At 37.6% G+C, this 25394-nt stretch overlaps 2 protein-coding genes across 22 annotated transcripts in view; one reads left to right on the top strand and one right to left on the bottom strand.

The window, feature by feature from the left end:
• Window positions 1–25033, top strand: part of spri (Src homology 2 domain-containing protein sprint) — a 282388-nt gene extending 257355 nt beyond the window's left edge. For all 21 annotated transcript variants that reach the window (XM_089734758.1, XM_089734755.1, XM_089734767.1 and 18 more), the window contains 10 exons: window positions 815–929; window positions 2644–2739; window positions 4569–4665; window positions 15390–15556; window positions 15936–16040; window positions 17419–17604; window positions 18700–18831; window positions 20012–20239; window positions 20981–21191; window positions 22168–25033. In XM_089734758.1, coding sequence (XP_089590884.1) covers window positions 815–929; window positions 2644–2739; window positions 4569–4665; window positions 15390–15556; window positions 15936–16040; window positions 17419–17604; window positions 18700–18831; window positions 20012–20239; window positions 20981–21191; window positions 22168–22301 — 1471 coding nt within the window. In that variant the 3' untranslated portion in view covers window positions 22302–25033. The remainder of the gene's footprint in view (window positions 1–814; window positions 930–2643; window positions 2740–4568; window positions 4666–15389; window positions 15557–15935; window positions 16041–17418; window positions 17605–18699; window positions 18832–20011; window positions 20240–20980; window positions 21192–22167) is intronic.
• LOC149500959 (uncharacterized) lies at window positions 8355–12577 on the bottom strand. The gene is made up of 2 exons (XM_089734771.1): window positions 11703–12577; window positions 8355–8566 (listed from the first exon to the last, which is right to left on the bottom strand). The coding sequence occupies exons 1-2, from the start codon at window positions 12166–12168 to the stop codon at window positions 8475–8477; spliced, it is 558 nt and encodes a 185-aa protein (XP_089590897.1). The 5' UTR covers window positions 12169–12577; the 3' UTR covers window positions 8355–8474.
• Window positions 25034–25394: the final 361 nt, after the last annotated feature.

The raw sequence follows: 25394 nt of genomic DNA, 5'->3' as shown, positions 1-25394 counted from the left end.
CTAAGGTCGGTAGTTTGGATCAAAAGATATCAAGTTTTTGAAAGAAATTCTATTTAACTTGTTAACTGCAATAGAGTCGATCTTCTATACTAATATAAAATAAAACTAGCATTAACACATTCGGATTGTAGCTTGGTGTCAACAGTCCTTTAGCCTGATTGGCAGTATTAAGTCAATAATAATTAGTTAAATTACATAGGAATATAACGAACGGTTAAAGTATGCAGAAGTATTCACTTGAAGAGATTGAGGTCACGTAATACGACTATACAATACTCGTATAATGAATTAAATTAAGTGAACGGACTAATTATAATACAATTTTTTTTATTGCTTAGATGGGTGGACGGGTTAAGTGGTTACTGGAGCCCATAGACACCTATAACGTAAATGCGCCCCCCACCTTGAGATATAAGTTCTAAGGTCTCAGTATAGTTAAAACGGCTGCCCCACCCATCAAATCGAAACGCATTACTGCTTCACGGCAGAAAGTGGTAGTGGTACCTACCCGTGCGGACTCACAAGAGGTCCTACCACCAGTAATTACGCAAATTATAATTTTGCGGGTTTGATTTTTATTACACGATGTTTGTTATTCCTTCACCGTGGAAGTCAATCGTGAACATTTGTTAAGTACGCATGTATTTCATTAGAAAAATTGATACCCGCCTGCGGGATTCGAACATCGTTGCATCGTTAGGTACGAATGCACCGGACGTCTTATCCTTTAGGCCACGACGACTTACGATGTTTAAGTATTGCATTAATATGCTTTAAAATGAATAATTCAATAAATTCAATAATTCTTCATCAGGCTACCCGAACTGAGACTCAATTCTCAACCAGCAGCTTTACCAGAGGAAGTGAGGTCTCCTCCGCGCGCTTCTTGCTATGACAACGTTCACGAGCTGAGGCCTTTATCCGAACAGGTTAACAACATTTTGTTCAAAACGAGTACACTTTCCAAGTATTTCATGGGTGAAAAGAAAAAAGGAAAAACGATTTAAAAAAACGTGTGGCACTCGGGAACTGCCGCGGTAAAGCTATTGCATAGCATGTTTTATCACCTTATGCAATTATAATTAGACAACGATAATTTAATATTAAAACAATAATATAACAAGACCACGCTATATTAAACATTAATAAAAGCAAAACCTTAACTGTCCCCTTCACACTCATAAGCTAGACCGCGCGAGAGAGAGATGGGCAGACTTTTCATGATGCGTATGCAGTGTGACGTCACGCCACGCGCTTATTCACAAACACTAAACAAGCGCAACGTGTGAATGTGTTGAATGCGAGTTACATGATAGGCGGAGTGAGGGGTGTAAGGTTTTTTTCGTTACGGAATTTCATGATTCCGCTCTCAAACCGCGCTCAAGGCCCGCGATAAAATCTATGCAATAGCTTAAAACTTTATTAATGTGAATTTTTTTTTTTCTTCGGAGTGGTATTTGTTAGCTAAAAGAGGATGTTCGTCTAATAATGTAGCCACATCCGAACAACTTTCATTTTGCATATTAAATTTGACTGTTAAGACGGCAGATAATGTTTTTACAGAAAGTTGCGACTTCTCACTGCTCCAATAATTCAATACAAATGAGTACTTTCAGAGTACCTACAGGATTAGAAAAGTGTACAAAACTCAGTAAATGAGTATAGTTGGTCACCTTATCTATTATTGCATGTCACGTTTCATCCTAAACATCTAGGATAAGTTTACTCCGATACAGTTAGACATCTGCACCAGAACAACTACCTACTACAACGCAATACAATTGAGAATTCGACCTGAATTTTTAAGCTTGGTAGTGGCATATGGCGGTCTGCGACAAAAAATTTAAACTATATGATCGGTGAAGCACGTACACAAATCTAAATCAATTAAAATGTATAAATGCATCGTTAAAGCTACAAAATACATGAATGAGATTGAGTTTTAAAAGTTCTCAATCATGATTCGGGAAAATTTTCTAAATATAGTACTTCTATGATTTGGTGTTTTGTTATTTGTGAATATTAATACGTGAAGCAATCACTTTGTACCCCATTTTACGAAAATTGCGCGGACGGAAGAGTATGAAATTTCCCACACTTATAGAGTATATAGAGAAGGAGTGCAGAATGTTAATATTTTTTTTTATTATGCATTAAAAATACATTAAATCAATAAACAAAAACATTACACACACTACTATATATTTGACACACACGCGCATGCATACTATTTGACTATTGTCAAACGTTTCTTATTGCTTATCATCTGTGGTCAAATTCAGGATAGATTAAATATTGTTTGTCTTTATTAATATTTGTCTAAAGTATAGTCTTCGCGAAATCTGTGATTAATTATAGAAGTATACTAGCTGTACCCGTCCGCTTCGCTGGGCATTTCAAATTAACATTATTATTTCTCACCCCCACAAAGATTCTCATCATTAATGCCCCCGCAACTGGTATAGGGAGTCCACCACTCATATAAATATTAGCCGATCCATTAAGTACATGTATTTTCTACATGGATACCAAGTTTCAAGTCAATCGGATGCATGGTTCAGTATTTATAACGGAACATCCGTAAAAACCACTGTAGATTTATTTATTAGTATACATTATAAATAACAATGGATTTTGTTTCAGGCAAGTGACGATGGAACTGTATTCTCGGAGCCATGGGACAGCTCGCAGTGGGACGGACTAATACCACCATCTAACGATCAGCAGCCATATGACGCAGTAAGCATTCTAAATACTAATGTTGAACGAGATAAGACAATTTAACCCACTGAGTTTCTCGCCGGATCTTCTCAGTGGGTCGCGTTTCCGATCCGGTGGTAGATTCCGCGAAGCACTGCTCTTGCTAGGGTCAGTGTTAGTGTCGCGCCGGTTTGAGCCCCGTGAGCTCACCTACTAGTTAAGGTTACGCTGAAATAACCTCTCAAGGCTATCTAAGCTAAGCTTAGGTATAAAAAAAAGGGAGAGAGAATCGGAGTTCATTGCCTTCTCGAACCACTTAATAAAATTTGAGATATAATTGAGCTACCATAAGTTTTTTATTAGTATCAGTAAATAATCATGTTAGGTTTTTTTTTTAATATTACTGTAATAAGTTTTCGGTTTTAATAGCGCCGAATATAACTAAACAACTTGTGTTATAATAATAATTTTATTAAACTAACAAAACCAATGATGACAATATTTAACGCAAGGAGAACACGATTCGCTCTCACAAAACAATGTAAACAATAATACAGCTTCGACGACTTTGATTAACTAAATACATGCGTCACGCGTGGAAGTGTGATGCGTAGTTACCGCTGAGTTTGCGACCCCAGGCCTTCTTTTTCCTTATTTTATCTCTTACAGTACATTGTGTAATATAAGCACGTGATTTTGTTTCGATTCTGGTCCGAGATGAGTAGCTGTAAAATGTATTGTATGTGAGATGTCAAAATGACATTCGGTTTCTGAGAAGACACGTTATTGTCCCACCTAACCTAAACATCAGCTCGCTGAGTTTCTCGCCAGACTTCTCAGCGAGTCGTGATTCCGATCCGATAGTAGATTCATTCGCGAACTACTTTTGAGTTGATAAGTCTCCTTTGGAGGCGCTCGGGTAGCAGTTAGCAAATTCCACTTCTCTTGGCTGAGCCCTTGCTCGCCCACCTTCCCTGGTGAAACTAGAAAGGCCTTCGGGCCACTAGTAATCTTTCAATCATTAAACAAAAAACTTACTGTCCCGAATGTAAGCTTACGGTCCACGTAACACATTACAAACTGTAGCTTATGTCCGTTGAATGTGAGAGGTTTTTTAACATTACTTTGCAATACCCAATGGGATTGATTTACGATTTCACTATAACTATTGTTTGACGCATATATGAATCCACATACAAACTTTCATATTTCGTATTCAGATTTAAAGAGGACTAGCTGTACCCGTCCGCTTCGCTGGGCATTTAAAATTAACATTATTATTTCTCAACCCCACAAAGATTCTCATCATTAACACCCCCGCAACTGGTGTAGGCAGTCCAACATTTCTTACACATTGCTAAAGCGCATAACGATGCTATTTAGCTAATGCTTAATATGTTATAATAAATAAATAAATAAATATTTACTAACAATCACGCCACGTTAACTGGTCCCGTGATAAGTTCGTAAAGAACTTGTGTTACAGGTACCAGATAACGGATATAAATGTAATATTTTTATTATACACATACATATATTTAATATACATCCATAACCCTGGAAAAGACATTTATATTTATCATACAAATATCTTCCCTTGGCGGGATTCGAACCCGCGACCCCCTTGTGTAGTGACCATGTCACTTACCACTACACCAGACGGCCGTTATACCAACGGCTAACGTGGTTGGCCATACGGCCAACATTCATATAAATATTAGCCTATCCCATTAAGTACATGTATTTACTACATGGATACCAAGTTTCAAGTCAATCGGATGCACGGTTCAGTAGTTATAACGGAACATCCGTAAAAATCACTGTAGATTTTTATATTAGTATAGATTGAGTTGTTTTACTTTTCGTAGGAGGAGACTTTGGAATGGGAATCTCCTATTCCAAGAAGAGGAGCAGTGATGTCTTTGCGGGCGAAGAGCTTCAGAGATCGCTTGGATCCTTTATTGGGTAAGGAATTATATTATTATGTATTAAATTCAACATGTTATACTAATGCGTTATTTCTATTAAAACTATAAGTTAATTTATTTTGTTGAATTCATTTCTTTACTGTTGTTTCGGAAACATATTTATGTTACGCCTAAACATCTCGTACAGATATTCCAAATCAGTCAAACAGTATAAAGTCATCGTAGATATAAAAATACTAACACTAATTTGTATTCAGTAACAACTAAATCATTAAGATTCATTTGCTATAATAATAAACGACTTTTGAAAATAAATAAATTTAGTAGTAATATGTACACGTCTATTGTTGTTTAAAATTAATTATGAGCTTGCTTTAGGAATAAAGGAGTAATAATAAAAGTATGAATAAAAAAACGAATAGTACGCATATTATGACATTCTAATTCTTTTGTCTCCTAAAAACGTCACAATAGTACCTACGCAGTTCTTGTTATGTAAGTGAAAGGATTTTTTGTGTCTCGAACCATAGATGACTAACAGCAGAAAAAATGCATTCCTGGCAGGTTGTGATTGGGCGAACGACGTAGTTATGTCCAGTGGCAGCTATGAGTTTGCAACGAAAATTTTTCTTTGTTCATTCTAACTAATGCCTTAAGGAATAAACCACTGTATCAGCTTGGGTTAAATGTAAGTTTGCGATAAATTTGGTTAATGCATTCTTGTTATGATCGCATTCTCTCGGCAATCGGGTGTTGATAGTCAATACGGTCGCTTTTTATTTACCTGATTTGTCTAACGACTCTGACTCATTTAAAAATAACTACGGGGAAAGATTCTTTGCAGCCCCGGCGGGATGAACACACCCGCAGCGCTTCCCTCAATCGAAGTGCGTTTAGGAGTGAATGAATTATTGTGTCACTGTCAGTTATAATACCACGAGCAGTATTATTGGTAGTATCTTAAGTGTTCAGGGGAAACGCAAAAACGAAATTTGAATGATTTTTTTTTTAAATTAATTGCAGCTCTGCGCAAAATTACCGACTCGAGTTTTTGCGTGATTACTTTTTTATTAATTTGTTAAATTTTTAATAACGGCAGAAAATACGTAACACTTAACGTAGTCTTAACAAGCTCTTAAGTTTTATTACAATTTTATATCAGTTACAGTTACCGTCTTATTATATTTTTATTTTTATTAAAAGTTAAAAAGGTGGCAATGACATAGGTTGAAGGAAGATTTGGCTCCTGTTACAATCTTGTCATGTTCAGGAACGAAAAATAAGAATACATTTGAGTGGACAAATGCTGCTTCCTCTTAAGCCATCAAAACAGTGAACCGTGTTCACAATATACCAAACATAATTTTCAATGCAAATTTAACTTATTAATACGCTTTTATTAGCTTCAGACGTATGTATGTTAGTATGTAATGAAATCTTTCCAACTAAAAAATAGAAAATAAATTTTTAGTTGGATTTTCCATAAAAGCGTATTTTGTTAGTTTTTTTTTAAACTATTATTTATTTTAAAAACTACCAAAGATGGAACAATCCACGATTGAAACAATACCGTTATGTTTTTCCAAAACACGTGCCACGTGTTATTTTATACTGGCTTATGTCAACAATGTTATAATCACAGTCACGTTTCAAACAGTTATACAAGTCCGTTGCGCTCCTCACATACCTACTCTTAGTTTTTGATATTTTCGTATTATACAGAGATAACAGTTGATGCTGTAGATGATAACATCGTCGGTTACCTGGCAACAGTTCTTCTTTAGCTTTTCAACGGAGTGAAGTTTTTCTCAATATCTATTTCGCAAATTCTGATTGATAACTCAACTACTGAATTGATTTGAAACACTGACGCATCCGTATATTGCACAGATATGGCAATCACCGTATTAAGTTCTATTATGTATACTTATCAAATTTAACTAACACAAAGTTATTTACACAATAGGATCGTGTCGTGATATCTGTTACTTGTGTTGCATTCGTTCTCTAAATAAATAAAAATAAATTATGGTTAAAGGGCAAAGGTTTGGTGGTGTTTTAGAATTTGAACTGTGTTGCTGGCTGGCGTACAATCTCCACAGTTCCACAGTCGCATCCCGGCGTGCGTTGAGACTACACCATTGCCAGATCTTCGTCCGTGTGAATGAGAAACTATCGTTTTAAATCGTTTGTGCACGCGGGCAAAAACCGCAAAGTGATCGGTCATGAAGTGGTTCAAAAAGTGGTTCCGAGAAAGAATAGGGAGGCGCGTCCAAGAGGTTTCCTGTGCCGAAAAGAGTGAAAAATGGTTTAGCATATTTTATACGCTCAATATTTTAACGCGACCAGTCGAAGGATTGTTGGTAGATTTGGAAGCTGTAGAAGCTAAAGAATCGTTTCAAAACGATGTTTATGCTTTAACTACAATAAAAAATTTCCGAGGAGATACACTAGATGAATTTCTATGCGAAAGTGTTTGGGTAATTATTAATTCAGAACAAATTTCCGAAGCCAAATTTCAACGCCACTTGGCGAAGCCAGACTCTCTAACCGCGCTCTGCAAATCTTTAGCAGAGCGATCGTGTAATAAGAGACACGCCGAAGTGATTGCGCGGCCGCCAAAATGTCATTGTCAAAATAAACATAGTCCCAAAACAGTACCAACAAATCAATTAAACTGTTTTGCACGCTTCATTCAATCCTTGAGAAGGCTGCGAAATAGGTTGGTTTGTAAATTAAAAGAATGTTTCGGGATGAATTGTTATTCTGAAGATGACGACGATTGTGGATCATTGGAAACAAGCACCTTCACGAAGTGTTACTTATGTAGGTAATAGAATAAATATCCTTAAAAACACATATCTCATATGCTTTTACGATTACAAATTCTGACTGTTTTATGTACCTAGTTTGATAGTTAGATTATTGATTGTTTTACGTAGTCTTAGTCATATCCGTTTTTCTAACAAAATCCTTAATAAATTTTCTTACTAAACAAAACAATAATTCTTAATAGCATCGGTGGGTTGATGATGTTCAGCGTATACACTAAATCCACTTTTAATGAACAAATTTATTTAATTCTATCATTAGTAGCAGCAGGGGCATTGAAGGGTGAAATGTAAATAAAGCCATTGAATATTCGACCTTAGGTTTTAAACTGGGATGCTATTACGGTTGGTCCCCATATTTTGAGATAGCCATTATTCCTAAACAAATAGAGAATTTAATTTCGCTCCGTCAATCAGTAAAGCAGTCCGTGCGTTCGTGTAGGGCAGTCGTCCGCGGGCGTATGTAAAAATCCAACATTATTAAAAGTACTCTTTAAATTTTCTTATTTATTCAAAACTAGCTGACCCGGCAGACTTCGTAGTGCCTCTATCGATAAATAAAAGATCTAAACTTTAGTATAAAATCAAAAGGAATCCGTCCAACAGGGGACACATCAAAGAGAAAACAAAATTGTTATTTTTATTTAATTCCGAGCATTTTCATATTTATCTACCTTTTAAACCTTCTCTGGACTTCCAAAAATCATCCAAGACCAAAATTAGCCAAATCGGTCCAGCCGTTCTCGAGTTTTAGCGAGACTAACGAACAGCAATTCATTTATATATATATATATATATATATATAGATAGAAGATAGATAATAAACGCGAGATTCAACAGTAAAGTTGGTTTTAATAATGTGTTGCAAATGATGTGACAATAAAAACCAGCAGCGTAACGACAAGTTCTTTTATTTGTGCAAGAATGCAGAAAAGTAGTTAGAAATGGCTGGCATGGCTTGTTTTATTAACACTATCCCCCCTTCGTTGGCTTTGGCTGGCGGCGGTGGCGGTGGCTATGGCGGAAGGGGGCGTGTTAATATGGCTTGGCGGCTTGGCTGGCGGCAGGGCATGACAGCTGACGTCACGTCCGTTACATTCGGCCATCCTGCAACAATTGCTCCCGCAATGGGGAACACACAAAAACATTTAGTTCTCAAATAAATCAATAAGGTCTTCAGTTTCGAGCTGCTCATCGGAACTACTAGCGCTATCGGACACATGGGCTATACTTTTATAGGGCTTTAATGAATCTGTTGATACCAGGCCAGTGAAGTTTTTATAACTTCGTAAACCTTTTAGATATACTTCTAATTCGATAACAATTGTTACCTACTACTTTAGTTACTACATACGGACCTGAGTACAAATCGTCTAATTTGGTATTAATCCTAGCGGCGCTACTAACCAGTTGGCGCCTGTCTCTATGATACAAAATGCCTTTTCTTATAAACATGAGCTTTTTTTTTTATATTAATGTTGTGTGTACTCGCTTGTTTTATCCTAGCTGCAGCTATCTTACGCCGTGCGTCAACAGTTTCTGGTTCGAGACCAGGAATCGAAACATCACATATTGACCTACCAGAGCGCGCAAAGATTAAATCACAAGGCTTGTAGCCGCTGTTACTTTTAATTGTGTTGTTTGTGCCTCAATTAATGGAGTTCACTAAATTATTTGAAGCTTCACTAGGATCAGTTGCCCGCAACACAAAATTGTATGTTTAGTTTGTTCAACCTGGCCAATTAGCGCGCGGACAAGCAATACCGTTTAACGTATGCCTAAACTGTTTATCTTCTGATATATTTTTTTAAAGTACCTACTCGTAAAAGCTTTCCCGTAGTCTGTCACCACGTGATTCGGGTATCTGGACAAACCCTATTAATATATTTTTCAATGCACGAATGGTCCCGATTAAATTTACAGTACGCGTTAGTTCAGCTATCACAAATTTAGACAACGCATCTTTCATTACGATCATGTACTGGTTGGTGCCCTTTAGATGTCCTACAGAAGGGCATCATGTTATATATTTGTACCATGCGCATAGTATCAGATGGTTTAGAGATCGGATATAGACAGTCTTCTTTTTTTTAACATAGTTATCCTTCTCATGTGTACAATAAAGACATGCTGCCACGTATTTCCTAATAAAGCGTGTCATTTTAAGAAACCAATATTGGCTTTTAATCAGAGCTAAACGATGATTTAGATCCACGTGACAAATGTCGTCATAGTGCATTTGTACAATTTTCCATTTAGCCGAAGGGACTGCGAGTCTATTTCCCTTAAAAAATTTTCGAACTAGTTCATTCATAATTATCTTTAACATCAGCGCGACTTCGTCCGCGTGGAATATAGTTCACAAAGAATGCTTTATTTTAGTACAAATTGATTAGCATAAAAAAAACGTTATAGTGAGCCAACCTTAACATATGCTATCGCGGACATTTTTTTTTTAGATCTTTTAAAGGGGTACAATTCTGTCACATTATTTTAGCGAAACTTTAACAGTTTCTGCAGCGCACGCACCGGAAGCTCTCAAAAGGGAAAATAACCCGATTTTGAAACATTACTTACTGGTACTTCGCTTGTATTGGTCTTAGCTGACCCAGTGATGGTCTTAGCGGTGCTAGCGTTATATAGCCTATAACCTTTCTCAATAAATGGGTTATTTAACACTGAAAGAATTTTTCAAATCGGACCAGCAGTTCTTGAGATTAGCGCGTTCAAACAAACAAACTCTTCAGCTTTATAATGTTAGTATAGATTGCTTTATAATCGAACTAAGCTTTTCGTCCTGACATTGCACAGTACAGAATCAATCAGTAACTAAGACGATTCACGTTCATCATGTCAACAGGATGCCTATTAAGCGCGTCTACAAATTTTCCATACGTTCACCAGGTCTATACTCAACACTAATGTCATAATCTTCTTTCAAAACTCACCATCGCGCAATGCATGGTATAATGTCGCGTTTGGTAAGCGTAGCACAAACCACAGTACAATCAGTTTCTACTATATCATGTTTACCTACTTCATAAACACGGAACCTACGTAGCGATTGTATGACCGCCAGGTTATGAGCTCTTAACTATGATACACATTCTTCCTTCCTAGTAACCCGGCTAAAATAGTATAACAGGCCGCAGTGAGTTGTCAGTTTGTTTTTGTAATAGTATACCAGAAATTCCTAAGTTACACGCATCGGTTTGTATTTCTGTAGGAAGCATAGGATTATACAGAGCTAGCACAGGTTTGAAACGTAAGCTGTTTTTCAGTTGTTCGAAATTCGCGTTTTGTTCACGGCCCCACACCCATGATTTATCTTTTTTTTTTTTTAAACCAATAAACTGTCGCACACTATAAGCATTATTTGGCACAGGACACTGCGAAACGGCCGTCAATTTTTGTTGCACCCGGCTGTATACCGTCTGAAGATATTTCATGACCTAATAAGTGACTTGTTCCTCCAAGAATGAGCATTTACTCATATTTAATTTTAAGTCTCCACCATAAAATTTCCCAAGTACTTTCTCAATAATTATTGAACCCGATTTTATACCAACTGAGGGTAGATGTAAATCGTTTAAAATTGCTAGTATCTCGATTTGACCTACATTTATTTTTACCCATTTCTTTTCTACCCACAGACTCAATTATTTTATTTATTAAACGCATTTAACTACCCCACCTAGTGGAATAAGGTGGAGATAAAGAAGAAACGCATGAATACAGATGGCGCATTTGCTAAACCAAAAGGAATTCTAGTGTACTAGAAATAATGACCTTGCGGTGTAATGAAAGCAGTTGTGTGTCTGGCACAATGCTCAATTGATGGTAGCCCTGGGCTAAATCTAAACTCGTGCAGTACTGTTCGGTGGATACTTTTATATTTTACCATAGCGTTTAACGCACGATAATCAACGCATAGCCTACTGTCGCCGTTCTTTTTCTTAATAAGACCACTGGTGAAGCATGACTAGATTCAGATTATTTTATAATGCCGATGTCTAAAAGTGGCGATACACGGGCTGATCACTAGTAAGCTTAATTTGCATTTGAACTAAATTGGCAATACCTAAATCATGTGTATTCGTAGCAAAGCAATGCTTATACTGTATTTTTTTTAATCTGAATGACTCCTAATATTTAATGGCTCCTTTTAATTTTTTTTATTTCTACCCACAAATCTCGAAATATTTGTAATGGCATGGCTATGGCAAGTAGAAATGCAACACACCTGGCTGTTTGGCTGTGGCTCCTCGCAGCTGTTGGCCCTCAGCAGGACCTCGCCCGGCGGCCACAGGATGGTCTCCGAGCCCATGTTGATGTCTTTGATGTAGCTGTCTTCGCCGTTCAGCAGCGTCGCAGGCAGGGAGAAGGAAGCTCGTAGCCGTGAATCTCGTGAAGCGCCGTGAAGCTCGTAGTGCCGCAGTGGAGTAACCACGTTGCTGCTCTTTTAGTTTCCCTCTACGTGAACCAGAATGATGGAAGGACAGGGCGGCAGGCGCTTTTGGTCCGACGACGTCGAAGTCCCTTTGATTTGATTGTTCCAGGTTCTTCATCCTGTAGCTCAAGTATCGCCTTGTGGACCTCTTTCTGAAGCAATTTTTCAACACTTTCCTCGCCAGTGAAATAGGAGCTTCATCTTCTTCAAACTTGTCAGAAGACCGAGACATCTGAGCGTGTATATGACGTTGTTTCATTTCTTTATGCCACTTCTGATTGTTGCAAATGATGTGACAATAAAAACCAGCAGCGTAACGACAAGTTCTTTTATTTGTGCAAGAATGCAGAAAAGTAGTTAGAAATGGCTGGCATGGCTTGTTTTATTAACACTATCCCCCCTTCGTTGGCTTTGGCTGGCGGCGGTGGCGGTGGCTATGGCGGAAGGGGGCGTGTTAATATGGCTTGGCGGCTTGGCTGGCGGCAGGGCATGACAGCTGACGTCACGTCCGTTACAAATGGTAAAAATCTAATAAAACGTATACAATATATTACTGTATTCCTTAAAAATTAAGACAGCCAATTTGTCTTGAAACGTTTTGATTAATATTATGATTATTTTAGTTAATTTAACAGCAATGCTGTTTTATATCTTTAATTTCTATAACCGCCTGTAAACGACTGAGACCTTAGAACTTATATCTCGAGGTGGGTGGCACATTTACGTTGTAAATGTCTATGGGCTCCAGTAACCACTTAACACCAGGTGAGCTGTGAGCTCGTCCATCCATAAAAAAAAATCCATCCGATCAAAAAAAAACCATCCACCTTGATATATAAGTTCTAAGGTCTCAAGTATAGTTACAACCGCTGCCCCACCCTTCAAACCGAAAGGTACCTACCCGCGCGGACTCACAAGAAGTCCTACCACTACCACCAGTTTTAAAAAATAAAATGACTGTAAACCGCATTATAACGTTGAATTAAACTGAAATTTCTAAATTATTGGATATATAGCACAGCAATCTATTGTGCCCTAAATAGGATCGAGACATGATAACCGAACGAGGTCAGTGCATGAAGTGCCGTTCATGTCGCGTGTCTGTAAACGATGTTTGATAAACAAATATTAGTCCGGTGTCACGGCTATAAGCATTTATTGTTCGCGTTCATCTTGTTTGAAGAATGTTTTTGTTAATGCAAGGATAGGTAGGTACATATAACAGAAAAAAAAATATCACTTTACAATTTCACTTCAATTTCGAAGTCGTCGTGGCCTAAAGGATAAGACGTCCGGTGCATTCGTAACTAGCGATGCACCGGTGTTCGAATCATGCAGGCAGGTACCCACCAATTTTTCTAATGAAATACGTACTTAACAAATGTTCACGATTGACCTCCACGGCGAAGGAATAACATCGTGTAGTAAAAATCAAACCCGCAAGATTACAATTTGCGTAATTACTGGTGGTAGGACCTCTTGTGAGTCCGCACGGATAAATAACACCACCCTGCCTATTTCTTTTTACGAAATACGAATCCCCCCCTGCCCCTTTTTACGAAAATTACGCGGACGAAGGAGTATGAACTTTCACACACTTATAGAGAATATAGAGAAGGAGTGCAGAAAGTTAATACATTTTTTTTTTAAATTATTCATTAATAATACATTAAATCAATAACAAAAACATTACACACGCTACCATGTATTTGACACATGCATAATATATACTATATAAAATACACTTTGTGTTTAATGTGAAACATTTTGTTATTGCTTAAAGTCTGTGGTCAAATTGAGAATATATGAAATATTGTTTTTGTTATTAATGTTTACATTAAGTGGTCTTGGCGAAATCTGTGATTAGAGAAGTATAATAATAGTCTTTTTTTATTTTATTTTTATTGCTTAGATGGGTGGACGAGCTCACAGCCCACCTGATGTTAAGTGGTTACTGGAGCCCATAGACATCTACAACGTAGACGCGCCACCCACCTTGAGATACAAGTTCTAAAGTCTCAGTATAGTTACAACGGCTACCCCACCCTTCAAACCGAAACGCATTACTGCTTCACGGCAGAAATAAGCAGGGCGGTGGTACCTATCCGCGCGGACTCACAAGAGGTCCTACCACCAGTAATTACGCAAATTATAATTTTGCGGGTTTGATTTTTATTACACGATGTTATTCCTTCACCGTGGAAGTCAATCGTGAACATTTGTTGAGTACATATTTCATTAGAAAAATTGGTACCCGCCTGCGGGATTCGAACACCGGTGCATCGCTTCAACACGAATGCACCGGACGTCTTATCCTTTAGGCTACGACGACTTCAAAGTCTTTGACAATAGCACCATAATAATGTTGAAACTTATAATTTCAATTAATTATAGTCGAATTTCGACTACTGCGGGACCACTGGTACAGAAATTAACGTACGTAATCATTGATTTTGGTATTAAGGAACCGTGATGCGTGTTTTAATAGTCCAGGTGGATGGATAGGCAGGTGTGCCCCATGAGTACATCTGTTCTGTTCGTTTACGTAAATAAATCCGGCTTCAAATGAAAAGGCCGTAGGGACGTGTTTTTTTTTTTTCAAACCTTAAGAGGGGTGTCCCTGGTACGTGCAACATAGTGATTATGAATCCAACAACTAGTGTTAAAATATGTTTGGTTTAATTTAATGTATATCTAGTACTTTATGTTGAGGTCATCTTCTATTATATTATAGGACTGTAGCAGGATCACTATAAATTTCAATGTATTCGATTTCAAAAACAAATATTTGTTTCTTCATTCTTCTTCTTTGTCTCCTTATCCTTATCCAACTAGGTGGGGTCGGTTCAGCGAATTTTTCTATTCCATTCTCCTCTATCAGCCGTCATTTCAAAACTCACTCCTCTTTCTTTCATGTCTTCTTCGGTCGACATCATCCTTAAAATTCTAATATTCTTTAATAATTACCATACGAATTTTGTTACTATTTTTTTTTATTTAACTACTATATTTTGACCTGTAAACATTTTAATACGACGGCAGATATCAACAGTAAAACTGAATTTTCTGAAAACGAAATTCGAGCCAATATTTTTTTTTTTGCTTAGATTGTTGATACGAGCTCACAGTTCACCTAATGTTAAGTGGTTACTGGAGCCCATAGACATGTACAACGTAATTGCCGCCACCCACCTTGACACACACACCATCTTCTAAGGTCTCAGAAACTATTCTGTAACTATACAACGGCTGCCCCACGCTTCAAACCGAAACGCATTACTGCTTCACGGCAGAAATAGGCGGGGAGGTGGTACCTAACCGTGCGGACTCATAAGAGGCCCTACCACCAGTAATTCAACACCAATTTAAGGGCTAGCTCGTTTAAAAACAATCGTGTTTTTTTATATATCAACGTGGTAGCAACGGTGAGTGATTGATACTCGTGAATTTTAATAATTGAATACTTATTTCTGTCAACAGCGGCCGGTCGTGTCAGGGCCCTCAGAGGTGGGCGTACGACACGCGGCGCCGGTGCAGCCCTGCGTGCGTACGCTCTGCACCTCGCGCAAGATAAGAGCACAACGTTCGCTCAGAACATCGACAATTTTATTTCGTGCACGCTGGACTCGAAGGAAACATGTCCGCAGGTTCGAAAATTTGAATTTTTGTAACATCTCACAGACAAGAGCGGGATATGAGCACGTGCTTATTCAGAATACGCCTTGATACCGGTCAATACGTTTTGGCATACGAAGCATTTTTTGTTAGCTATATCGCTTAATCAAACGTGAACATGCCTTGAATATTTAATTGTAAGCTACTCAACTATCCGATTTAAGATGTTTTTTTAATCAGGTTTGTGGCTTGGCTGATGTCCATTAGCTACGGTAATCACTTACCATCGGGGAAAAGGAAAAACGTTAAAAGAACAAAACATTACTTTAAAAAATTTGAACACTATAAAGAAATTAGAAAAATATATCTTTATAAATGAAATGTAATGGAAAATTAAATTTATTCATTTAGGTGATGATGCGAAACATAAGACAATTCATGTCTGGAATGAAGAATTATTTAGTTAAACACGGCGAAAGAGAATTCGAAAAAGAAGTTGAAAAGGAAAGACTGAAGGTGAGACTAAACATTAATAAAGTTATTTTTATTTATTTAGTGTTTAGACAGGTTTGAATCCCACGGTCCAGGTACTAAGTGTTTACTGGGACCTATACACATCATAAAGTTAATTAGGCATACCAAGGTATGTATCATCAAGATGTCTACCTCAATTACTTACATAATAATCATGCAAATTATTTAAGGGTTTAAGTTTTATTACACAACGGTGTTCCTTCGTCATTGGAAACAATCGTGAACGCGAGCCAGGTGTGTAGGTATTTCATTAGAAAAAATATTACCTGCCTGCGGAATTAGAATTGAATACCCGATACGAGCACAGCGGGCGTCTTGTTCTTAAAGTCACGAAGACTTCAAATCGTTCTTCGAAATGTGTATTAAAAATAAAAGTAGGTACTTGTAAATTTTTGAACTGAGAGACAGCCCACTGAGTTTCTCACCGGATCTTCTCAGCGGGTCGCGTTTCCGATCCGGTGGCAGATTCTGCGAAGCACTGCTCTTGCTAAGATCAGTGTTAGCATCACTCCGGCTTGAGCCCCGTGAGCTCCCCTACTAGTTAAGGTTACGCTGAAATAGCCTCTCAAGGCTATTAGCTTTTTCTTCTTCTCAATCGTGTCACTCTTGACAGAGTGGTCGTGATCGACATGTAGTGTTGGAAGGGGCAGACTCGATGTCGCGCCATCTCTCCCTGCTCGAGGCCATTTAGTCCCCTTCCACTGCAGTTGTAATTTGGTCGGTCCACCGCATTGGTGGCCTCCCGCACTGTTTTGTACCATCATCTTGTACAGGGAAGCTATTAGCTTAGGTAGGAAAAAAAAGTGTGTTATTGGTACGTTTTTTTACTGGTGGTAGGACCTCTTGTGAGTCCGCGCGGGTGGGTACCACCACCCTGCCTATTTCTGCCGTGAAGCAGTAATGCGTTTCGGTTTGAAGGGTTGGGCAGCCGTCGTTACTATACTTGAGACCTTAGAACTTGTATCTCAAGGTGGATGGCGCATTTACGTTGTGGATGTCTATGGGCTCCAGTAACCACTTAACATCAGGTGGGCTGTGAGCTCGTCCACCCATCTAAGCAATAAAAAAAAAAAAAAAAAAAAACGTTAGTAAAAGGTAGGTTAATGTAATAGCTTAATGTATTATATTGTGAATTTTTTTTTTCCCTTACTTTATAAGTTAGATTAGTTTTCGTCATCGTGTTGTTTTGTCGTAATTGTAAGGAACGTTGTTGTACAAATTCAGCACTATATCTTGTTTTGTCGTGCGCACATATGTTTCAAGCCAGATTTTGTTTCTTTTTACTTGTGTTTTTATGTATCTTTTTAGCTTGTGATGTGTATTGTGAGCCTAATAAAAAAATAAATTCCTGGTATTCCAGTTAAAGCCGACTGAGTTCCTGAACTTAGACGCGATACTGGAGGCGGTGATGCATCGGCTCGTGGTGCGCCCGCTCCGCTCGCGCCTGTACTCGCTGCTGGCGGGCTGGCACGCGGCGGACGTGCGCCGGCTCCACGCCGCCATCGAGCGGGCTCAGCACGCCACTCCGCTACAGCTCGGCGTTAAGGTCAATATAAGCTCCGCACGTTGATATAGCGATGGAACCTTGTCACAATAACAGCTGCGTGACGTCACCCACCGCAAAAAAGTACAGTTAACAAAAATATTTATTTGCTATCATCGAACGAAATCGACCTACCTAGTAGGTAAATATAAAATATATAATTATATATAATTTTTATAAATAAGTATAAAGATATACAAAAAAGTTTATAGGTATTTATATAATATATATTTATGGGTATTTAATAATTTCATAAATATTTCCTTAAATATTACGCTTAAAAGGAGACTCCAATCATTTTATTGTTTTGACTCGTTTTTTTTTTTTTTTAAATAAAGTATTTTGTATTCCTATATAATTGCCTATAATACGTACTAATATTATAAATGTGAAAGAAATCTTATCTGTTTTATATATATGTATTTTCATTTATAAACCTTATACAACAAATTGACGTGGAGACGAGGTCTTCGTCCGCATTGCGCTAACTGGTTACTGACCCACAGATAATACAAGCTTTTGATCGCAATAACATATGTTCTGCTCTTTCGTCTGGAACGCAAAATAACTTCGCTTTAAACATATAATGTAGAATGAAGCAGTAATACAAACATAAGCATTCGCATGCCATAGAAACCCCCAGATAATATAAACAGCGGCACGTAAGTTAGCAAGGTTTTGGCGTAGTGGGGTCGCGCATAGTACACATTGCAACAAAAAAATTGTCACTTTTATTGCCCGCATTATTCTACGGTTATTGTCATAACTTATTTTTAATCATGTCTGTTTAGAAGAAAGTTAAAGAAAAGAGAGGAATTCGTGAAGTGTATTAGGTGCTATAAATAAAATACAATTAAAAGTTAAGAAGTTTATTTAAAAAAAAAACTTAATATTAAGAATTATGTGTCGCCGTCGTCACTATCATTTTCTAAAAGTGCCTATGTACGCCTTTCATTAAATTTATGGTAACATAGCTCCTCAACATAACTCTCATCGCTGGAAGAATCGTTGTCGTCACTGGCGTAATCCTCAAATTGTAATCCTCACATGATTATCATTATCGTTTCATATCTGTGATTGAATGTATTTATTTCACAGGAATCAACAAAAGTTCCATCCGCGGCAGTGTTGGCTGTGATCTCAAAGCATTTCCTGAAAATGCAAGAAGCCGATTCGCCGCTGGATAAACTCGAAAATCTATTGGCCGCGATATCGGTCATGTTCAATGCTGTAAGTTACAAACTTCAAAGGAAGGGCGTTTCTCCAGCAAAGCATTACATTGCAAAGTAACGATTCTTCGTGTAGTGAGTCGGATTAGCTTTTCCTAATAATGTACACCCTTGAATAAATGTAAAAATCGGGAAGCCGAGCTGTCACATATGGTTGTCAGCACAGGAATCCATGGTGTGGGTTGAACCTTAGGAAATGTTGAAATATGTAGACTGTAGTGTTAACTTTTCTTTATTTTAATTATACAAACGCTTAAATTACTTAAACAATCAGGGATTACAATAATAATTAGTGATTTAGAGTCAATGAGTTTGTGAATGACCACCACGTGCGACCATTGTCAGCCATAGACTTTTTTTGGTACAATTGTTCCTTATTAGGAAAGGCAAGGGGATCTAAGCCCATAAGCCTTGTCTGTGCTATATAATTTCTGAAATTCAACCATAGACTAGAATGAATGCCTTGACGTTTGCCCGCCCGGTGTTACCTGCTCTTAATTTAAATTACTATTTAGTCGAATATAAAACGATTAAACGTTATCAGAATAACAGATTAATTTGCCAACGGTTATAAAAACAACAAAATAAACTAATAACTCTCGAAATTAACTGATTTCATTTTCTAACAGTCACGTGCTGTAATAAGTTATAATTGAAACTTCGACCACATGTCTCAATAACCAAAAGTAACTGATTGATTTGGCGCAGCGACCCAAATTAGATCTTGGATTCCTATATAAGGACCCCATTCTTGGTCGTCCTGCGCTGTTGTCTGCCACTGGGTAACTTAGAGTTTCAATAAGTCCCACTCCACCATACCATTTCCCAGTCCCCCTACCCTTTCAAACTACTTAGGGCGCCCAATCGGGCGTCGACCGATTGGTTGTCCCGAATACATCCGTTTTACCTCACGATCCTGTCTCACCCTTCCCGCGTGGTCGAGCCAGTGAAGTCAGTGTGATTTTGATTCACCTATAATATTGGGTTCTTTAATTACCCTACTTCTGTCCTCATTTCGAGCCGTCGCGAGAACTTTTGCATTATTAAGTAGAAGTCATTTATGTTGTCGAATAATTGGAAAACACTTTCTAGTTATTTCTTCTCTTTTTAATTAATCGATCGCCATTGTAAGCAAATTGTTAAAACTACATAAATTACATTTAAATACGATCGTTGATTAGATTCGCGGCGAGCGCGGTCTCGGCGCCGAAGACCTGCTTCCGGTGTTGGCTTGGACGGTCGCCCGGTGCAGATTAGTATGTGCGGAACTCGAGGCCGAGTTGATGGCGGGACTCCTCCCCCCGGCGCTCCTGGCGGGCGAAGGGGGCTATTATCTCACCGCGCTCTTCTCCGCCGTGGCCGTCCTGAAGAGGCTGGCCCCAGAAACAGGATCCGATATTACGCCCCCGGTAAGTTTTATAATAGCAAAATATGTAGATGTAAGAATAACTACATAGTAATGATAAATACTTTACATTATTTAAAGCTTAGCTGTAAATTGATGTGAATTCGATAAATATCCTTATTATCTTATACTCTATTCCAATTACGAAGTCCTTTTTGACACTAGGTACTTAGAACGTAACTCTTCACGTTTCGCATTATTGAAATACCTAATAATCATTTTTTGTTCATGGTCGTAAATCATTATTAAATATAAAATACACAATCAATCTAAATCATTATACAATTAATTCATACACACAAACAATAACATTATAATAACATCTGTCAAATGGAACTTCGTAACTGGAATAGAGTATTATTGAGATGATGTTCTAATTTTTTTATTGCTTTGATAGGTGGACGAGCTCACAGCCCACCTGGTGTTAAGTGGTTACTGGAGCCCATCGACATCTACAACGTAAATGCGCCACCCACTTTAGACATAAGTTCTAAGGTCTCAGTATAGTTACAACGGCTGCCCCACCCCTCAAACCGAAACGCATTACTGCTTCACGGCAGAAATAGGCAGGGTGGTGGCACCTACCCGTGCGGACTCCCAAAAGGTCCTACCACCGGTAAGTAAAATATCTAGATTTGCATGTAAAATAATTTTTACTGCATACCACAAACTAGACTTTTGGTAACCTTCAGACAGAGGATTGTCGGTTGGACTTTCGGAATTTTTAATTCGCTTTGGTCGCTAGTGGCGGCGTGGCTCGATCGACGGTCGGGATCAATGCCCCGTGGCGGTCGTCCGCGTCGTGCTACCCGACGAGTGTCGAGGCTCCATACGCCGAGTGCCGGTGCCGTGCCGACCGGGCGCGCGCGCACGCGACCTGTGCAGGGCGCTCGCTCACGCAGCCGCCATTACGAACCCGCAGGACTACGCGTTGTTCGCTTTACATGACGGGCACGGTGAGAAATGCGCTCTATAAATCACTATATTTTTTATTTTTAGATTTGGTCAATGATAGAATTTTATACAAGGAGAACATGGATTAATTAAGCACGTCCTTGCTTTGTCCAACTTGCCTAATCCATTGTCAACTCTAACACTAGGAGCAGGCTTAGGGACCCCGGTAATCGTACTCGTCAAACTCGACAAAGAGTTCGACGTGCAACCTAACCCATGAATCAGCTCGCTGAGTTTCTCGCCGGATTATCTCAGCGGGTCGCGATTCCGATCCGGTAGTAGATTCATTCGCGAAGCAGCTGCTCTTGAGTTGTTAGGTCCCATTTGGAGGCTCTCGGGCAGCTGTTAGCAAATCCCACTCCTCCTGGCTGTGCCTTTGCTCGTCCACATGTCCTGGTGAAACTGGAAAGGCCTCCGGGCCACCAGTAATACTTCAATCCTAAAAAAAAGAATAAGGGCTTTATGATAAAACTGCGTTATCGTTATTGGGTTCACGTAGTCATGTCAATTGACTTCGTACCGCTTAATATGAATATTGCCATGAGCTAGGTTGCCCATCCACGCCTGCAAAAACATAAATAAATTTCATAACAGGGGTGAGCAACATTTTTAATCAATGGGCCAATTTAAATTTAATTTTTTTTTTGGCGGCCCGCACCTTGTTTATCTTTTATTAATTATTTACAAAACTTTATTTCTTTATTAAAAACTAACAAGAAAAGGACAGAAAACCGAATCGATGGTAGAAAATCTATAAAATAAATTCAACTTTAGAAATGCTTGTCTTGCCGCCCGCAAGCGTGTTGCTCATCCTTGTTTTAGAACAAATATTTAAGCGAACTACGCTGTTACGAAAGTTAAAACTGATCAGAGAAGTACACTTGTATGTTCAAATAAAATAAAAATTTGTTTACGATATCGAAATTTGTTTAAGTGAGTAAATAAATAGATAAAAGAAACTACGCATTTCATTCACAGAGACGATGTTGAACGAGAATGATTGTCCACAAGAAGTCATGTCGGAGAAGACCGGACAGAATTTCACCCTTGCGTACAGAAGAATAGACGCCAAAATAGCTTGGCCACAGCAAGCGATGATGTCTTATCCATAATTATACGCAACAACAAACCCAACTCTCAAAGTTTTAATTCCAATAAACGAAAATTTGTCATTAATTGATCACAATTACATTTAGAACCTTCATAGATTTGTTCTAATCAAGTCTAATCTATGTTTTTCCACTGATTAATAAAATACGAACTATATTTTCGTAGTTTAAATACACTAAAGCGATATTTTCTGCGACATTTTATCTAAGCTCTAGACGCGTAAATTTTTTATGCTTACCTCCTAAAACGAGTACACGATAAGTATAATAATTAAGCTCACTGACTGATTCGTGAGTACTAATTTTTTTATTAATTCGTAGCTTTTTTACTCAATAACGGATAATAAGTAATGTGTTTTTAATATGTAATCTGACTGAATATTTAGGGCGTCACTCGTCCATTTTTTGTACATTTTTTATGACGTATGTGATTACTCAAATGCGCGTATGACGAACGTTATACGTTTACCGTTCTCAATTTAATATCGGTTTAATTAGTTAATTTTAATTGAATAAACACGATATAGTATTACGACTTCCTTTAAAAGGCAGTCGCATATTACTTGCGAGCGTGTGAATATATGTTCCTAAATTTTTCGTAACCCTTACACTGAACAAAACTCACCAAAATATTATTATTGTCCTTGTTTAGTTTTGTTCTTTGATTTAAGTATTTTCAATTTCACGTTCTTGAAATTTTAAATTTACTTTTGAAGTACGCAACCTTCGGACTTAACTTGTACTAACTTGTTTATGAACTGTGATGTAATTCGTATTAGCTACTAATTTAAGAGTTTGTATTGATTTTGTATATTCGTAGAGTCGTTTCTCATTATAATTTATTTAATGTAATTTTTAAGGTAATAATATTTAATTCTTTAACAGCGATTAAGCGAGTAAATTACGGCGTAAATCGTATTTTTCAATAAAACTTTACGATGAAGAAAATAGTCAAGAGTTAAATTAAAATCAACGAGTGAATAATTTTATATATAAAAAAAAAACGCTTCAATTTACTCAATTATGCATGTACAGATTTTATGTTTTATTTATTTTTAAACATATAAAAATGTTATAGCCAAATAGCCTGAGTAAATGTCACAGTAGAAACTATATATTTATATAAACATATACATATGTATGTGCAATTGAATGGTTTCTAATGAAATAACTGCTCGGATAAAATAAGACGGATGTACAATATCATTTCATAAGTTTTTTGACAAATAGCTAACTGGTTCAATGCAGACAAAGGAACTTACGAAGGATATTGGGAATGCTATAATATAGTTGTGCTGAGCTATTATACAGGCTGACTCGTTGAACACTTTACATACTCAAGGACATGATAATTCATGGTCACGTGAAACGTTTAAAAATAAAAAAGGATTGTGTGGTTTTATGAAACCCCAGTAAAAGTGAAACTTTTTTTCACATTATAAACATTTAACTCTGACAAAGAAAATTTACATTAAACACTGACAAAACACTGAAAAAAAAACACTGAAAAAAAAACAAACAAAATAGCGTGGAGCACTGGTACAAATGAGTAATAGTCTATACACTACACGGTCAGCTGCTGCGAACTATAGGCGCCGCCATATTGGCCTTGGCTGTTCTGACGAGCGCCTTTCGCTTTATCCCTACTCCGCGGCCGACTGTCACGCGACATGCAACACACAGACGAAAAAGTTTGAGACGATGTAATAAAAGTTTCACTTTCACTCAAAAATACAAATGAACCACAGATAAATCCTACATTAAATTAATTTCCTAAAACTCTAAACTTGTGGACACCGTAGAACTCAAGCGCCGCCTGGCGGGTGAAAGCAGGTTGCATCCAATCAGCGCGCCGCGTTGAAACGGTGCCGCGATTAACGACCGGCTTAAACAAACAAATTCTGTTACCGTGCGCACGCGGCGCGAGTGACCACGCATATTTTTTTGAACATATAATCAAAGATAAATTAGGCAAATGTTAGACATCTATTTTTTTTGTTTAATTAGTACGAGAATCGGGTACTGAGCACTATATCAATATGTAAAGTGTTCAACACGTCAACCTGTACATATTGAGCTAATAGTCTTACTAAACACTACTGGTACCGCTACTACTTACTAGACCTTATGTACATTAACTTCTGAAACGAAGCACTGACTTACAGTTTAGGATTGGAAAGTGTTGTGGCAAACCAGACATCGGGTTGTAATGTCTGTATGTTCCAGTACTATATGCTCAAAGAACTATCTAATCACAAAAAGAAGAAATCGTAATATTTGAGATTGCCTAAAAATTCTACGTAACGAAATACGAAGAAACGATTTAAAAAAGATTGAGCAGTAGTATTCTTTTTTTTATTTAAATAAGTTGAATCGACAGTCTTTTAAGTCGGTTTATTTATTAATGGTTTATTTATCGAACCACAAATTTTAGATGCTTAAAATATGATATGCGATTTTCTACTTTACGTTAAGTGGATGCAAAAGTCATTTCTAATTGGGGTTAGACAGCATTTTAAAGGTAAGCGACGCACTATCTACGACGTTAAAAAACGTCATGGTTTCTGTGGGTAGTGTGACTCGAAACATTCAATCTGTACATGTAGTAGGTGTAAGCACACACCGTTATGTATTTATTGCATTCTTGTATTAACATTAGTTATGTGACACGTGTATTGTGTTCGATAACATTTTCAGTCATTTGTGAAAAAGTAAACGAGTTTTTACCAAACGTAGCATGCGTTTTTTTTATTTTTTAATAGTCTGTCAACCCTACTATGCAATGCATATGAAAACGAGATATAAAGTTTCTGAAAATAAACATCGACGACACTAGGTACTGGTAGTTTTTGACATAATGCGAAATTAAGATTGAAGAATTATATTTTCATAACACGCAATGTAACTCAATGAAATTGGAGGTCAACGGCCTTGAGTGGCGCGCCAGGGCTTTCACTAATTACTCTAATCAAATATTTACTAAATAGATATTTTTTATGCTTTTACAGTTTGAACGGATAGATTACATTGTATATTAAAACAATTCTATACAATCATCATCATCATCAGCCCACTACTGGACATAGGCCTCTCCCA

The sequence above is a fragment of the Bombyx mandarina genome, chromosome 18 (genome assembly GCF_030267445.1).
Source record: "Bombyx mandarina strain Sakado chromosome 18, ASM3026744v2".
Taxonomy (NCBI): Eukaryota; Metazoa; Arthropoda; class Insecta; order Lepidoptera; family Bombycidae; genus Bombyx; species Bombyx mandarina.
The sequence above is the reverse complement of the archived record's forward strand: the minus strand, read 5'-3'. Positions and strand labels throughout refer to the sequence as shown.

Coding starts and splice junctions, on each gene's coding strand:
- LOC149500959 (XM_089734771.1), bottom strand. CDS start 12,168: ATGAAACAACGTCATATACACGCTCAGATGTCTCGGTCTTCTGACAAG. Junction 8,567..11,702: donor AGCCACAGCCAAACAGCCAG/GTGTGTTGCATT, acceptor CAATTGTTGCAG/GATGGCCGAATGTAACGGAC.